At 43.5% G+C, this 17,421-nt stretch overlaps 2 protein-coding genes across 3 annotated transcripts; both read left to right on the forward strand.

Moving 5' to 3' along the window:
• Window positions 1-2,367: 2,367 nt before the first annotated feature.
• Window positions 2,368-5,344, forward strand: LOC102713915 (phospholipase D alpha 2-like). 2 transcript variants are annotated; one of them, XM_006656156.3, is made up of 3 exons: window positions 2,368-2,622; window positions 2,728-4,666; window positions 4,776-5,344. In XM_006656156.3, the coding sequence occupies exons 1-3, from the start codon at window positions 2,515-2,517 to the stop codon at window positions 5,213-5,215; spliced, it is 2,487 nt and encodes an 828-aa protein (XP_006656219.2). In that variant the 5' UTR covers window positions 2,368-2,514; the 3' UTR covers window positions 5,216-5,344. The 2 variants fall into 2 exon arrangements, with proteins under 2 accessions (XP_006656219.2, XP_040381345.1); XM_040525411.1 differs by having other exon boundaries at window positions 2,368-4,666; window positions 4,776-5,270.
• Window positions 5,345-8,066: 2,722 nt separating this feature from the next.
• LOC102712457 (phospholipase D alpha 2-like) lies at window positions 8,067-11,322 on the forward strand. The gene is made up of 2 exons (XM_006657050.2): window positions 8,067-10,152; window positions 10,883-11,322. The coding sequence occupies exons 1-2, from the start codon at window positions 8,067-8,069 to the stop codon at window positions 11,320-11,322; spliced, it is 2,526 nt and encodes an 841-aa protein (XP_006657113.2).
• The last annotated feature ends 6,099 nt before the right edge of the window (window positions 11,323-17,421 follow it).

Here is a 17,421-nt window from a genome sequence, read left to right on the forward strand (position 1 = left end):
TCTCTTCTTGCCCCTTCTCTGCAATTTTCTTTATCTTTTCAGAAATTTTGACTAAATTTCAAATTTGAATTTGAAAACTTTCGTTAGAAAAATCCGAAAATTCTGCCCTCCTCCGGTAGAAATATGCAAACCGAAATTGCAAACCCTGATGGTAATATCTGGTTATATTCCTAGATTGTCGCATCTAACCGTATCTTGCCGGATAGACTTGATTGTGTCAGATTAGATCTCTATCTTTTAAGGGTTTGCTCCTCAATATATAAAAGGGACATGGTGTTAACACCAAAATTTGGTAAAATTCCTTATTAGATTCGGATAAGGAAATGTGCAATCACAGATGGAAATTTTATCCGGGGAAGTTCGAATCCAACAGGGAATCGCGAAGACCAAGGCATGACAACATATTTTATCTAGAGTTAGTTAGGATTGTTGTTTTATCTCTAAGAGAGTTAGAGTCTGACCAGAACTTATTTGTTTTCTTTTATCTATTAGGAAAAGTGTGTCGTATTAGAAATAAAGTCCAGATAGAGTTTGTTATTTCCCTTTTATCTATTAGGAGTCGTGTGTTGTGTCCGACATGAACTACTATCCACCCGAGGATATAAATATGTATGCCCGGAGTAATTGTAAATCATCTACATCAATACATATCAATTACTCTCGGTGCATCGCCAGTTCGCCACCCTCTTCATCGAGGTTTCAACACCGGCGGAACTTGGCATCTGACGCGGGGCTGCATCGTCTCGATCTCCGGCGAAAGGGTAAGTCCTACGTTTCACCGGTCACGTTAATCGTATCGGCTATATTAGAACTGTCTCGGTTCAGTCCGATCTTCTAATTTAGTTGTGCGATTGCTAGTTATCGTATCAGTTTCAGCTCAGATCACTTTCGTGTCTTGAGTTGATCTGGTCGACCATTTTGGACGATCTACGTTGGTTTGACATTTGATATTTGACATATTCAATCTAACACTGTGTCGGTTCGGTCCGATCTAGTAGATTACGTTTATCATATGATTTATAACAGATCAATGTATTTTGCTCATTGTTTTATCGAAGTACCGACCAATAAGTTATCAGTCATCTTCTTATCGGCTTGATAGCAATCTAGATATTTTTAGTATCTATCCTGACATTGCTAAGCATAATCTTGAACTGTCTCAGTTTGGTCCGATCTTCTCTGATTATTCTTAGTAATCTAGGCTCGATATTTTATAGATCTTGGTCATTTTGTCTGCGTTTATAGCCAATTATCTTTGCCGATCTACATGCATATCATATTTACATCAATAGAGCAATCGATTGCCTTACTGCATTAGCTTTACACCAATTGGTTTGATTTATTTAGATTAGTAGTTGTTTATGTTGCATCCGCTTATGAGAGTTACATATAAATTGGTTTTAGCCGATAGTAACACTTGACTCATTAATTATTCAAGTATATTTTTATTTGAGTTTCTTGTTAGAATAACAACAGGCAAATAAACGATGAACACAGTAGATCAATCACAGAAGACACGAGATTTAATGTGGAAAACTTTCCTGAGGTAGGAGAGAAAAAACTACGGGCGCCAACCAACAAAATATCTTCACTATTTCGAGATGAGGTTATAACACCGCACGACGGCTTACAAGAGGTATATATAAGGTGAAACCCTAAAATCCATATAGTCCGCTAACGGGCCTCCTCTTCACTCCATCGAAGTCGGTCTCTCATACTAGGGATTTGGATCATAACTCAACATTTCTTGCCGATCCAAGCTTTTTACAGCCGATTGCTCAGTCTATCGGCTAACCGTGCAACATAAACGTCCGATCGACTAGATTATTAGTTACCAATCGGCTCGATAGCCGATCGGTTTGTTTTATTCTTCATCTTGTCAGTTGCAGGATCAAACTGACTGGCACGCCTGCGTAACTTCTAAGAATTTAGGTTCTGCACTGGAGCATTATGAGAAACGACTCCCAGGCCTTTGTGTGTGATACGTCAGCAAGCATATTTTTGATGTCAACACATGGCTCCCACGTAGACACAACACGATTCATTAGATTAGCAAATCTCATTGTTGCGATCTATTCAACATCAAATACAAATCTTAGCAGAAATAGGGTATTATATTATCTCGAGAAGCCAAATATGGGTAATTCTTTGTCTATTGTGTTACCATTGGTTTCTGCTCCTCCTTCAAACCACGTAGTATTAGTGTGGATCACAATCGTTAACAGTTTTGTTTATAAATTATTTTTAATTTATAAAATGCCGTTGGTCTTTTTTTTTTCCTCAGAAAAAGATCGAACGATGAGCCTGCCTGGCACCATCGAATGTGCTGCGCGAGATTGTGCGCTGTTGCCGTTGATCCTCCGTGTGTTCCTCTGAGTCGAGCACGCGGTCAGCTCCCGCCTTATAAAATGGCAACTAGCTCGTCTTCGCCTCCTGCCACCATTGCTACCGAAGCGTGGGCAGCACTGAAACTCACTCTCCGATATAGCGCATTGCTGTCCTCGAGGAGCGGCAATGGCTCACCTGCTCATGCACGGCACGCTCGACGCGACCATCTTCGAGGCGGCCAACCTCACAAACCCCACTCGCCTCACCGGCGACGCCCCCGAGGGCTTCCGCAAGGTCAGTGATCGGCGGCATCCATGGCGCAAAAACCTTCGATCGCTGGTGTTCTCGGCTTTTTCTTGGCTGCGTGTTCTCATGGTGTTTGTGCGTGTGTGTGCGCAGTGGTGGGAAGGGCTGGAGAAGACGACCGGGCTTGGGCCTGGCGGGACGCGGCTCTACGCCACGATCGACCTCGGCAAGGCGCGCCTCGGCCGGACGCGGATTGTCGACGACGAGCCGGTGAACCCGCGGTGGGACGAGCGGTTCCACCTCTACTGCGCCCACTTCGCCGAGAACGTCGTCTTCTCGGTCAAGGTGTCGCTGCCCGTCGGCGCCGCGCTCATCGGCCGCGCCTACCTCCCCGTCAGGGAGCTGCTGTCCGGCGAGGTCGTTGAGCGCAAGCTCGACATCCTCGGCGAGGACAAGAAGAAGCTCCCCCACGGGCCGACCATCCACGTGCGGCTGCAGTTCAAGAACGTGGCCGCCGACGGCAAGTGGTGGGGCGGCGGCGTCGGAGGCCCGGACTACGGCGGCGTGCCGTGCACCTACTTCAAGCAGCACACCGGGTGCAGGGTCACCCTGTACCAGGACGCGCACGCGCCCGACGCGTTCGCTCCGAGGATACCGCTTGCCGGCGGCGCGCACTACCAGCCGGGGCGGTGCTGGGAGGACGTGTTCGACGCCATCAGCAACGCCAAGCACCTCATATACATCACCGGCTGGTCGGTGTTCACCGACATCACGCTCATCCGCGACCCCTCCCGGCAGCGGCCCGGCGGCGACGCCACCCTCGGCGATCTCCTCAAGCGCAAGGCAAGCGAGGGCGTCCGCGTGCTCATGCTGGTCTGGAACGACGTCTCCTCCATCCAGGCTCTCCATGCCATCGGCATCAAGCTGAGCGTCGGGCAGACGCACGACGAAGATACGCTCGCTTACTTCGAAGACTCCGACGTGCACTGCGTCCTCTGCCCTCGACACGCCGACTGCGCCGCCGGTCATAGCTTCGTCATGGGCACGAAGGTCTCCTTCTTGGCCACCCACCACCAGAAGACCGTCATCGTCGACCACGACATGCCGACCGGGAGCGGCGGCGGCGACCTCCGCCGCATCGTCAGCTTCGTCGGCGGCCTCGACCTCTGCGACGGTCGCTACGACACGCAGTCCCACTCCCTCTTCAGGACGCTCGACGCGGCGCACCACAGGGACTTCCACCAGCCGAGCATCGACGACGCCGACCTCTCCATGGGCGGGCCGAGGGAGCCATGGCACGACATCCACTCCAAGCTCGAAGGCGCCGTCGCCTGGGACGTGCTCTACAACTTCGAGCAGAGGTGGAGGAAGCAGAGCGGCCACGCTGACCTCCTCGTCAACCTCAGCGCCCTCGAGCACCTCATCACGCCACCATCTCCAGTGAAGTTCCCCGGCAACGACGACCACGAAGCATGGAACGTCCAGGTCTTCCGCTCCATCGACGGCGGCGCCTGCGAGGGCTTCCCAAGCAGCCCGGAGGCCGCCGCGCGGCTCGACCTCACGAGCGGCAAGAACAACGTCATCGACCGGAGCATCCAGGACGCGTACATCCACGCCATCCGCCGCGCCAAGGACTTCATCTACATCGAGAACCAGTACTTCATCGGGAGCTCCTACGCGTGGAGGCCCGACGGCGGCATCAAGCCGGAGGACATCGAGGCGGTGCACCTCATCCCGAGGGAGCTCTCCCTCAAGATCATGAGCAAGATCGACGCCGGCGAGCGGTTCACGGTCTACGTCGTGGTGCCCATGTGGCCGGAGGGCCACCCCAACGCCAACGCCATGCAGGCCATCCTCGACTGGCAGAGGAGGACGATCGAGATGATGTACTACGACATCGCCGTCGCGCTCAAGGCCAAGAACAGCGACGCCGACCCGAGAGATTACCTCACCTTCTTCTGCTTGGGGAACAGGGAGTCCAAGACGAACGCCGAGTACGTGCCTCCACATCGCCCCCAAGAAGGGACAGACTATGCCAAGGCACAGAACGCGCGCCGCTTCATGATCTACGTCCACTCCAAGATGATGATAGGTACTCCATATATGCAAGTTCCATCGCTTCAATCTAGCAAATTTACTCTGAATTTTGCAATGTTCAAATGTTTTTGAGAATCTGACAAATCTGTTTGGGCATGTTTCAGTTGACGACGAGTACATCATCGTGGGGTCAGCCAACATCAACCAGCGGTCGATGGACGGTGGCCGGGACACGGAGATCGCCATGGGAGCGTTCCAGCCACGGCACCTGAGCATCGGCGGCCAGGGTGCGAGAGGGCAGGTCCATGGCTTCCGGATGTCGCTGTGGTACGAGCACCTGGGCGTGCTGCACGACGACTTCCTGCGCCCGGGGAGCCTGGAGTGCGTCCGGAGGGTGAACGGCATGGCCGACAGGCACTGGGGGCTCTACGCGGGCGCGGAGCTCCACGGCGACCTCCCCGGCCACCTGCTCACCTACCCGATCGCGGTCGCGAAGGACGGCGCCGTGGCGTCGCTCCCCGGCGGCGAGCTCTTCCCGGACACGGAGGCGAGGGTGCTCGGGGCGCTGACACCGGCGTATTTCATCCCATATCTCACATCGTAGATCGCGTTGCGATTCGTGCACAATACTACTGGAGGGGGGCTGCTGCTTCCAGCTGATCTCTTGTTCTCAGCAATGTAAGATGCCACCTTGAATATTTGTGCCACTGTGAAATGTATCTTCTTGTATGAAACGTATCTCCTTAAATTCATATGTTTTCTACTATATATTTATGACCTTTTTGGGGAGATATGGATGTCTGTTTTGTTGGTCAGCTGTGTTTTGTATATTAAGAACTAGCATCGTGGCGTTATAAAATTTCTTATATAATATCAAATATAGTTTTATATTATATTATAAAATATAAATATTAAAGTGACAATATAATTTTAAACTCGGGTCTAACTTAAATCAAACTTTTACATTTGATGCTCTACTCAAAGTAATACAATGGCTCCATTTACATTATCTTAATAACATAATTGATCTAAAAATAATACTATAATAGATCAAAATTGTACAAACTTTATGGCAAAATATCTCTTCTTCCTCATCTTCTTCAATCACATATTTTTCATATATATTAATTGTCTATAATCTGTTTCAAATAACATAATGTTCACTTATAAAATAATTAAATATTTTTAAGCATATGAGAAAATTTTTGAGTTTAATCATGTACAATATCCTCGTAGAGACTGGACGGCAACAACGTTGATTGAAAAATCTGATTTTTTCTGTCCGATTAAAAAAATATTATCTTTACTTTTTTGATGACAAAACGCAGACTTGCACAGGATTAGTTGGCACCGATGGCGAGATGCAGATGAGAGCCATGCCTTAAACTGCTAATCCATCATCAATACAATAAAGTTATAAACAAGAGTAAACAAATGCCAATGCAGCGTTTTCTGTACCATCTCGACCAATAAGAAAGCGCTGCAACTTGCAAAGTGTCCAAGTTGCCATGCATGCATATGCACCTCGTCAACGCTGCTCCCTGCATTATCAGGGCACTCAATTCACGGTGCTAAAAAAAAAATGTTTCTATACTTTAGAATATCGTATAAAAAACTATATTTCAAAATGTAACTTTTATATCTTGTTATCACATGACCCACTCGTCTCAATCACAAACAATCTTGGGAGGAAAAAAAGGACGGTAGATGATAATGCGAAAGGGCGCCGCGTCTGGGCGGGCGGGCTGAATGGATGAGCGAAAGATGCCATGTTTGACGTGAAGATACTGGGTCTTAATCTAGAACCAGTTTTTTTTTCTCTCTACAGTAGATAACTTGTCATATCCAGATAAAAACTACCTTGGGTATGCAGTGTGAGTACCCTCATATACTCCAATGTGCATGCACGCCGTTTTTATGATATGGTTAATTATAAGTACCCTATAAGCAGCATGCTTTTCTCTTAGTCCACTCATATAATAGTTAGCTTTATCATTAATATATGACCCACTTGTCTCTCACAAAGTATTTTTGTTCCTATGCTCGAGCCGCCTATAAGATTATAACCCGCTTCTCCTCTCTCTCCTTCACCTTAACATTTAGCCAGCTTACGGTCTGCTACTATGCTTGCTCTTACACGACTTGCAGCAGGCTTAGATCTAGATCAACGTGTTAGAATATTTCTACGTTGCCTCACACTTTCTACTTTCATGTGATCGTTTCTATATACTCTTAGAATACTAAAGAAGTGATTATTTGACATTTTTATGGAAAAAGTCAAACGATATTACTAGAACGGAATCGGTTATCTCTAACAGGCTTAAAGTGTCATCTTTATCGGGCATGGCTCCCATCACTAAACAAAGGTCAGTGATATGAGAAAATATCTCAATCGGGTATCCGACCGTCACGGATGACACTCATCTCAATCGGGCCTAGATTATGGCCTGTCACAGATGACTTTTATCTCTAACGGACCATAATTATGACCCGTCATGAATGACTCTCATCTTTTACGGGACTAAATTATGGCACGTCACAGAAGTATAATCCAAAAAAATAATAATTTTTGTCATATTTGTGTGTTTCCCCTCACTCGTATGACTTCCGAGTAGGTCACTACTCCAGAAATTGCTCTAGGCCAAGCACGCTTAACACTTTACAGTTCCTTTGAAGAATGCTCACGAGAAAGAAATTGTAATGTGTTAGTATAAGTATTCTATTAATCCTATTAACCCCTGGGTCAGGATGTCAAATCCTAACATCCTCAATCCATATACATTCATTCACAAACACAACCATCAATATATTTAACACAACCACATTTATACAAATTTTACTTTGGTATTTTTGCTATATAACATTTTTGAACAACTTGAATTTGAATTTAACAATATGACAACTGCAAACAATATTTTTCAAATACTAAATGATTTCACTGAAAAAGTCATCAAGAACAAAGTTGTATAACTCATCAATATAGGAGAAATCATTAGACGAATCATTTGAGCCAATTAGTCTATGAATAGTCATATGTGCTACAGTAATCCACATGTGCTAATAATTAGTACACACGTACTCACAATCATATATTTGTTATTTTTACTATGTATTATAGAAGTCATATTTTAATTTGTATGTTTGTGAAGTGATATATCACATATTAATAATCTTCATAATTTTTTATATTTTTTATGATTATTTGGATATTACGCAATACGATAGGAGACGGCCCTCCAGAGTTAGCTGCCTGCTACCATCGGACGTGCTGCACGAGATTGTGCGCTGTTGCCGTTGACCTTGAGTATGTTCCTCTGAATCTAGCACGCTGTCAGCTCCCGCCCAACTACCTCGTCCTCGCCTCCTGCCACCATTGCTACCGAAGCGCAGGCAGCAAACTTGATCACTCTCCGATATAGCTCGCGCATTGCTGTCCTGGAGGAGGAGGAGCGGCAATGGCTCACCTGCTCATGCACGGCACGCTCGACGCGACCATCTTCGAGGCGGCCAACCTCACCAACACTACTCCATGGCGCAAACCTTCGATCGCTCGTACTCTCGGCTTCTTGGCTGCGTGTTTTGATGGTGTTTGTGCGTGTGTGCAGTGGTGGGAGTGGCTGGAGAAGACGACCGGGCTTGGCCCTGGCGGGACGTGGCTGTACGCGACGATCGACCTCGGCAAGGCGCGTCTCGGCCTGACGCGGGTCATCGACGACGAGCCGGTGAACCCGCGGTGGGACGAGCGGTTCCACCTCTACTGCGCCCACTTCGCCGAGAACGTCGTCTTCTCCGTCAAGGTGTCGCTGCCCGTGGGCGCCGCGACCATCGGCCGCGCCTACCTCCCCGTCAGGGAGCTGCTGTCCGGCGAAGTCGTTGAGCGCAAGCTCGACATCCTCGGCGAGGACAAGAAGATGCTCCCCCACGGGCCGACCATCCACGTGCGGCTGCAGTTCAAGGACGTGGCCGCCGACGGCAAGTGGTGGGGCGGCGGCGTCGGGGGCCCGGACTACGGCGGCGTGCCGCGCACCTACTTCAAGCAGCACGACGGGTGCAGGGTCACCCTGTACCAGGACGCGCACGCGCTCGACGCGTTCGCGCCGACCATTCCGCTCGCCGGCGGCGCGCACTACCAGCCGGGGCGGTGCTGGGAGGACGTGTTCGACGCCATCAGCAACGCCAATCACCTCGTATACATCACCGGCTGGTCTGTGTTCACCAAAATCACTCTCATCCGCGACCCCTCCCGGCAGCGCCCCGGCGGCGACACCACCCTCGGCGAGCTCCTCAAGCGCAAGGCGAAGGACGGCGTCCGCGTGCTCATGCTGGTCTGGAACGACGTCTCCTCCATCCAGGCGCTCAATGCCATCGGCATCAAGCTGAGCGTCGCTCAGACAAACGACGAAGATACGCTCGCCTACTTCGAAGACTCCGACGTGCACTGCGTCCTCTGCCCCCGGCACGCCGACGGCGCCGCCGGTCATAGCGTCGTCATGGGCATGAAGGTCTCCTTCTTGGCCACCCACCACCAGAAGACCGTCATCGTCGACCACGACATGCCGACCGGGAGCGGCGGCGGCGACCACCGCCGCATCGTCAGCTTCGTCGGCGGCCTCGACCTCTGCGACGGTCGCTACGACACGCAGTCCCATTCCCTCTTCAAGACGCTCGACGCGGCGCACCACAGGGACTTCCACCAGCCGAGCATCGACGACGCCGACCTTTCCAAGGGTGGGCCGAGGGAGCCATGGCACGACATCCACTCCAAGCTCGAAGGCGCCGTCGCCTGGGACGTGCTCTACAACTTCGAGCAGCGGTGGAAGAAGCAGGGCGGCCACGCTCACCTCCTCGTCAACCTCAGCGCCTACGAGCACCTCATCACGCCGCCGTCTCCGGTGAAGTTCCCCGGCAACGACCACCACGAAGCATGGAGCGTACAGGTCTTCCGCTCCATCGACGGCGGCGCCTGCGACGAGTTCCCGAGCAGCCCGGAAGCCGCCGCGCGGCTCAACCTCACGAGCGGCAAGAACAACGTCATCGACCGGAGCATCCAGGACGCGTACATCCGCGCCATCCGCCGCGCCAAGAACTTCATCTACATCGAGAACCAGTTCTTCATCGGGAGCTCCTACGCGTGGAGGGCGGACGGCATCAAGCCGGAGGACATCGAGGCGGTGAACCTCATCCCGAGGGAGCTCTCCCTCAAGATCACGAGTAAGATCGCCGCCGGCGAGCCGTTCACGGTCTACGTCATGATGCCCATGTGGCCGGAGGGCCCTCCGGGCAGCCATGTCGTGCAGGCCATCCTCGACTGGCAGAGGAGGACGATCGAGATGATGTACTACGACATCGCCGTCGCGCTCAAGGCAAAGAACAGCGACGCCGACCCGAGAGATTACCTCACCTTCTTCTGCTTGGGGAACAGGGAGGTGACGAGCAATGGTGAATATGTCCCTGCACACCACCCAAGTGAAGGCACGCAGTATGCCAAGGCGCAGAAGTCGCGCCGCTTCATGATCTACGTTCACTCCAAGATGATGATAGGTAATGCTCCATCCCCAACACCGTAAATTTCCACACTTCAATCTATTCATTTCACTGTTCTACCTGCAATTTTCATGCCATATTTCATCGAGCAAGTTCAATAGTATAGCCAACTACCAGTTCTAATTTATCTATAGTCAATCTAATAGCCAATTTATACAATAGCAACCTACTATAAAACATAGGCATTGTTGGGGTACCTAAAATTTAATTCTAATCATATGTTTTTCTAAGTATATATTAAAATTTTTATTTGAAACTTTGATAAGATATATTTAGCAATTCATCTATTTTAATATAAAATATTATACGTAAATTTATTATAGTGTTATATATTTTAGTTTAAATTTTATCCCTATAAAATTTCTACTACACTACTACCGACATCGTATAGAAAAATTAGACTGTTGGATCCAAAGTAATGAACGGCTCATGATTATAGAATGGTACCTTAAAAAAATCCATAAAACATATACTGTCATATCCCACCTGTCAAACACACCTGTCAAACACATGTTATGTCTTAAAGTTCGTGCTGCAGTTGGCTATAAATATGTAGTTAATTGTTCTTTTCTTTTATTTCTTATCTCTTTAAAATATGTTTATAGCTAGCTTATAATCTAATATTTTACTTGCTCTAAATGGTCGTTTTCTTGGTATATTTACAAACAAATAATAATTTATGAATAAAATTTTTATATCTGACGAATCTGTTTGGGCAATGTACCAGTTGACGACGAGTACATCATCGTGGGGTCAGCCAACATCAACCAGCGGTCGATGGACGGCGGCCGGGACACGGAGATCGCCATGGGGGCGTTCCAGCCACGGCACCTGACCATCGACGGCCAGGCCGCGAGAGGGCAGGTCCATGGCTTCCGGATGTCGCTGTGGTACGAGCACCTGGGCATGCTGCACGACGACTTCCTGCGCCCGGAGAGCCTGGAGTGCGTCCGGAGGGTGAACGGCATGGCCGCCACGCACTGGGAGCTCTACGCGAGAGAGGAGCTCCACGAAGACCTCGAGGGGCATCTGCTCACCTACCCGATCGCCGTGGCCAAGGACGGCGCGGTGTCGTCGCTCCCCGGCGTGAAGTTCTTCCCGGACACGGAGGCGCCGGTGCTTGGGGCGTTGGCACCGGCGTTTTTCATCCCATATCTCACCTCGTAGTTCACGTTGCGATTTGTGCACAATATATACTAGTCCCTCCATAACACCGTTGACTTTTACGTTCATATTTGATTTTTTATCTTATTTAAAAAATCATATAATTATTAATTATTTTATTATAACATTTGATATTTTATCTTCTTGTATGAAATATATCTCCTTAGATGCCTATATTTTTTCCCTGTGGTCTAACATATAATAGTTCATGTTTTTTTCTATATTTTCAATTCTTTATTTTACGATTACATAACGTCACCTTGGTCTCAATGAGAAAATTCACTATGTACCACTAAATTACTAGGTACCACTAAAATTTTACTTAATCCCTTTTATGTTCCTAAGTTTCATTTATTCCCTTATATAATCCTAAATTTTAGTTTGATTATTCCATATCCTTTCCGTTAGTCAATGGTTAGTTGACCGTTAATCTTTTCCTAAAAAAAATCGATCTCACCCTTTGGTATGGAGAAATATATAAATGTATGAGTGTATTGTTGGAGTGTACAAATTCATTGTATGAGACTATTGTATTTATGAATTTATTTATGGGAGATATTTTAGTGACAAAATTTATTTTTAGAAACGGCATAAAAAATTAATATTTATTTTTAGTTGTTAAAAGTTGTATATGTAGCATTTGTTTCATAGTAGTACAATAGAAATCTATGGATATAAGACATAAGAGTTTGTTATACAACTATAAAAAAAGCTTCATAAAAACATTTAATAATTAAACATTTTAATTTTTATGTCAGTAAATTTTGTCATAAATATATCTCGTAGAAAAAACTCATAACTAAAGTCTCATATAATAAATTTCTATACTCTAACAATACATTCCATACATTTATATGTTTCTTCATATCAAAAGGGCAAAATGGATATTCTGAGAAGAATTTGATGGTCAGTTGATGATTGACTAACCACAAAGGTGCAGAAGAGATTCAAACTAAAATTTAGAGTGTACAATGGAATGAGCAAAACTCAGGGACATGCATAAAAAGAGATTATGTAAATTTTTAGGGCCACATGGGGAGTTTTCTCTTTCTCAATAGTTAGGAGCTACTAACTGGATTATACCACTTGAGCTACTAGATAATGGGTAGCATATACAGTGCTCGGAGTTGAGAAAAAGATGAGGTAGCAGTGGTGCGGGGTCACTCCCTTAAGCCTAAACCCTTAAATTTAGGCAAGTAGTATAAACATTAACAAAAGCACGTAAGGCTGAAAGGTTTAATTACGAGCAATAGGGAAATGTGGATTGAGCGCTGACAATCTATACTATTACCACCATCTTCAAAATATTAAGATATAGTATAAGATGTGAATAACATAGTATTATAGATCTAGTTAGACTTGAAGGATCACTACAAGAGCTCTTTTAGGGTGGCTTATCTTACCTATAGAGATGTAATAGATACCAATCAATCTGAGCCATTTAATTATTTTATTTATTTTTCACTTCCTAAGGGCACCTACAAAGATGACTATTAGATGACTCTCTCAATCATCACGTAAGCAAATTTGGTGACGTCGAGAAAAAAAAGAGGGAATGAGAGAGAAAAACTGTTGTCATGCATGACAACGACTTAGAGTCGACTCTTAGCATTTATTAAAGGAAACTTTCTTGTATGAGAATGTATAAAAAGAAAACTAGCTTAAATAAAAAATATTTTATTACATTAATAAAGAAATCATACCTGACTCTACCTTTATACGTATCATTATAAAATAAACTCTTATTGCTGACATGGCTTTAAGATAGAGCCCACAATAGACTCTACTGTTGAACATGCCCTAATGCATATATCATATCAAGAAAAGGAGCATTAAATACCAGAGTCATTCTTTCTAAATTCCAATCATGTATGCATGGTAGGTGCAAACGAATTATACTTTATAAAAATAATAAAATTATAGATTTCAGACACGAGAAATAAAATTCAAACATTTCAAATTTTGAACATTTGAATCAACCATAAGAAAATAGGAGAATATGGTATGAAAATTGATAGTATATATTAAATTGAACTATATGAATTTAAGAACAATTTTTAAATTTCTCGTTCAAGATGTAGATGCATTTAGTTTTGAAGATTTAAAATAATTTTTTATAGTAATCCTAACTTAGAAAAAATCTAAGCAACTTGTTCTAAATTGTGTATAATTCAAATGTTTTTAATCAAATATGTCATAAATCAAACCCTTTTACAAATTATAATTTGAATATTGGAATTTAATTTAAAATGTAACATTGTTTTTATTATATATTTTTATGGTTTTGATATCAAATTAATGAAATATTGGTGTATTCCATAATAGACCTCAATAATTACCTTTAATAGAATTTGAATAACACTAAGTGATGTTTTATCACTTTGAGGCAAGAGTACGCTAGCCATTGAATCAAAAGATGATGGATGATTCAGAATAACTTGGTGTACCATAATAAAATCCCCTTACTAAACTTAGAATTTGTTTGGAGAAGCTTCTCGTAACTATATATTCTCGTAGAATCTCTAAAAAGTCAGAAGCTCTCATAAATAGCACTTAGGGTTTAAAGAGTTTCTAATCTTATAAAACCTCTAGTCTTATAAAACCTCTTGAGCACAAAAACTCTCTCAAACAACACTCGGTTGTGAGAAGCCAGAAGAAAAAAAAACACGGTTTTTCCAATATTATGAGAAACACCGTTGCTTCTTAGAACTTTAAACTCCTCAAACCAGACCTTAGTAAACTAAGAGTATGCTATTATAAAATACAGTAAATGGATACTGTGATAAGTTGAATTCTCAAGGTTGCTTATCATGATCTTAGCGTGCAGCAGATCGCCACTAATCGTGAGGCAAACTAAGTGCAAACGAAGTCGTCTCCGCTGATATCTGGAAATACCACCTACATCTTTAAATATTTAACACAGTTAATTTTTTTATACGCGTTTCACTGTTCATCTTATTAAAAAAATATTGAATACTACCTCCGTTTTATAATGTAAGATGTTTGACTTTTTTACGACGTTTGACCATTCGTCTTATTTAAAAGTACAAATATAAAGTTCTTTTAACAATAAAGTAAGTCACAAGTAAAATAAATAATATTTTTATAATTTGTTAAATAAGACAAATGGTTAAACATTACGAGTAAAAAAGTCAAACATCTTACATTAGAAAACGGAGGGAGTATGTAAAGCTATATATATGCATAAAAATATATTTAACAATACACGAATGATATAAAATAATTAATAATCATGTAAATTTTTTAAATAAGCCGAACAGTTAAACATGTATAAAAAATCAACGGCATCAAATATTTATATTTAGAAACGGAAGGAGCAAGAAACTATTGATCCGATCGTACACGCTGCAATGCAACGCACCCTCCAGGCTCCAGTGAAGTGAAGTTGCTTATCATATCAAGCATTCATGGCCCACGCGCAGCAGATTGGTAGGAGTATTTTTTTTCCCTTCTACTTACGAGAACGAAAAGCTCAGGCGACAGGTACACACGGTATTACACCTTGTGCAATCATTTTCGACGGGCCTTGCTTTGTTATGTAACATGGTCATCTAGAAGAAAAAACAAATAACATATTTATAAATAAAAAATAATTTTTAAATTATATATATATGTTTGTAGTGATCTAACAACCAAAGCAAAAATAAATAAATTTAGGTAAAAAAAACCTCAAAATCAATTTTAAATTTAAACCTAAAAAATTAAATTTTGAATTATAACCTAGACCCAAAGACAAAAGATGACCGGCGGATGAAGGGGTTGGCATCGGCGGCCGGCGATGGGTGGAAGGGGAGAGGGCGGCGGATTGAGGTAGAGGAGGCGGCAGATGGACGAGGAGGTGTGGGCGGCGGTGGAATGGTAGATCCAAAGAAAAGATATGGAGAAGTTTCTGTGCACGGACAAGAACGAAAAATAGCGGCAATGAAAAAAAATGACGTGTACATGGGATTGGGAGTGTCTGGAGGAGATCAAAATTTGGGCAAAGAATATAATTGCTTGGGAATGCTAAAAGTTTATGAGTTTTTTTTGTCACTTGTTGGACTATGCTTTTTATCCTTTAATGCTAAAATTTAAATTTAGAGGTCATATTAGCCCTTTGTTAGAGATGTTCATGGTGAGCCTGACCTCCAGTGCTCCCACGATCTACAGCGACGCCGTGTGATTGCGATGCGAATTGTGAAGCATGTGTGGTTTATGCCGACGCAGCTCGCGCGTGGTGGCCTCTTGGACCCCCACGGCCACACGCGAGCTTCTGCCTTACAGTGGTTTTCTGCCTGCCTGTATTGTGGGTTGGTTCTTTTTGTTGGAGAGGGGTATCTGAACTTCTCCTAATTTGGTTACTGGTACGTGGATCCATCGGCGATATAATCTAGGTATATGTTGATTTAAATCAGAGAGAGATATTAAAGTCGGGTGATTTCATTAATCCACTTTTACTGGTGTTATGATGGTGTGTGGGGGGTAAGTGCGATTAGATGGGATTAAGATATCTGACGTAACGTTTATGACACTTATATATAGAACACATCCACCATGGATTCATATATGAGAGACTGTCGCTCACGTAAATATTATGCGAGATAATATGATTCTCGTTAGATGTGTGCTTAGTGTGCATATTTTTCACTGACATTTTATCTACTACGAGCCATAGGAGTAGGCACTACTCATTAGCCTATGTTACTTCAATTCCAATATTTTCCAAAACCTTTTCCCTTAAGTTTTAGAAATAATTTCAAACAGCCCATTTTTAGAATTGAACTTTAGGTCACAGGGTAGCGGTGGATTTAGAATTTTCCATGGCATAGACAATCACACATGTAAACAATTTTAAACATTCCTGGATACTCGCTCCATCCTAAACATAGGCCGGCGGTGAGGAGAAGGGGATTAGTTATCCGGCGCGAAAAACGTACTAATAAATTAGTGTATGATTAATTAATTATTAATTATTAAAAATATAAAATAGATTATTATGATTATTTAAAACAACTTTCCTATAGAAATTTTTCATAAAAAATACACCGTTTAGCAGTTCGGGAAGCGTGTGCGTGAACGCGGCCATGCTTCATTTCTATCTTCTCTTGTTTATCCCACGTAGTCTTCACTTTTTAAGTAATTATTGCATTAAAGTTGGTAAACTATGTCATAAATCGTTGAGATTTGAAAAAATAGAGGACAAGTACATTGTTTTTAGCTTCTCATATCTGTCTCACAAATACTTTAAATTTTAAGTGATTATTGCATTGAATTTTGGTAAAATATGTTACGAAGTGTTGAGATTGAAAATGTATAGGACAAATACATGGTGGTTTAAAAATGTGAAGAATATTTTAATATTTATAGCTTTATATAGCTATAAGATAGACTAAAAATAAAATCTTTTAGATGGACTTTAGGCTATGTTCTTTTGTTGACGAAGGATGCAAGATTATTCGATTTGCCATGTGACATTTTTACTACATAACCCTAACCAAAGCGACAGTGTTATTCCATCGTTTTAACCGGAAGGCGATCAAAAGTCTTAACTTTCACGCTAAGTTTGGTTTGGTTTGCATTGAAATTGCGTTAAAAAGCTTCAAAACTATATGTTTAATCCATTCCCATAATTATATTTTATTATTTTCTTGTCTTGCTTCGTCTCCAAATCCTGCATATTTGTAGTATCTCTTTACCGCGCTGAGAAATCACATAAAATAGCTAATCTTTCTATATAAAGCACCCCTTAATCTCTTTCAAAAATTTTGTGATATTTCTGTTTCAACTAAACCATCACAAACGCCATGTCTTCTTCTCGGGGCATTTAACCTTTTGTCAGTTATAGAAATGGACGATAATAGATTTGTCACTCGCTGTTTATGACACGTGGACTCTTATATGTCTATGGTATATGGATCCAGTGATAAATCTTTTAGAACAGGTACAATAGCAGGCTATAAACCAGCTATAAGTATATTTTAAAGAGATAAGAGGGGAGAGAGAAGAAAGGTGGGCTACTAATTTATAGTCAGCTGCATATGGGCTCTAAGACAAAATATGTGTATAACATGAGACCATGTATTGATGTTTTGTAGATAACTA

This window comes from Oryza brachyantha, chromosome 6, assembly GCF_000231095.2.
Source record: "Oryza brachyantha chromosome 6, ObraRS2, whole genome shotgun sequence".
NCBI classification, from domain to species: domain Eukaryota; kingdom Viridiplantae; phylum Streptophyta; class Magnoliopsida; order Poales; family Poaceae; genus Oryza; species Oryza brachyantha.

Coding starts and splice junctions, on each gene's coding strand:
- LOC102713915 (XM_040525411.1), top strand. CDS start 2,515: ATGGCTCACCTGCTCATGCACGGCACGCTCGACGCGACCATCTTCGAG. Junction 4,667..4,775: donor CCACTCCAAGATGATGATAG/GTACTCCATATA, acceptor GGCATGTTTCAG/TTGACGACGAGTACATCATC.
- LOC102712457 (XM_006657050.2), top strand. CDS start 8,067: ATGGCTCACCTGCTCATGCACGGCACGCTCGACGCGACCATCTTCGAG. Junction 10,153..10,882: donor TCACTCCAAGATGATGATAG/GTAATGCTCCAT, acceptor GCAATGTACCAG/TTGACGACGAGTACATCATC.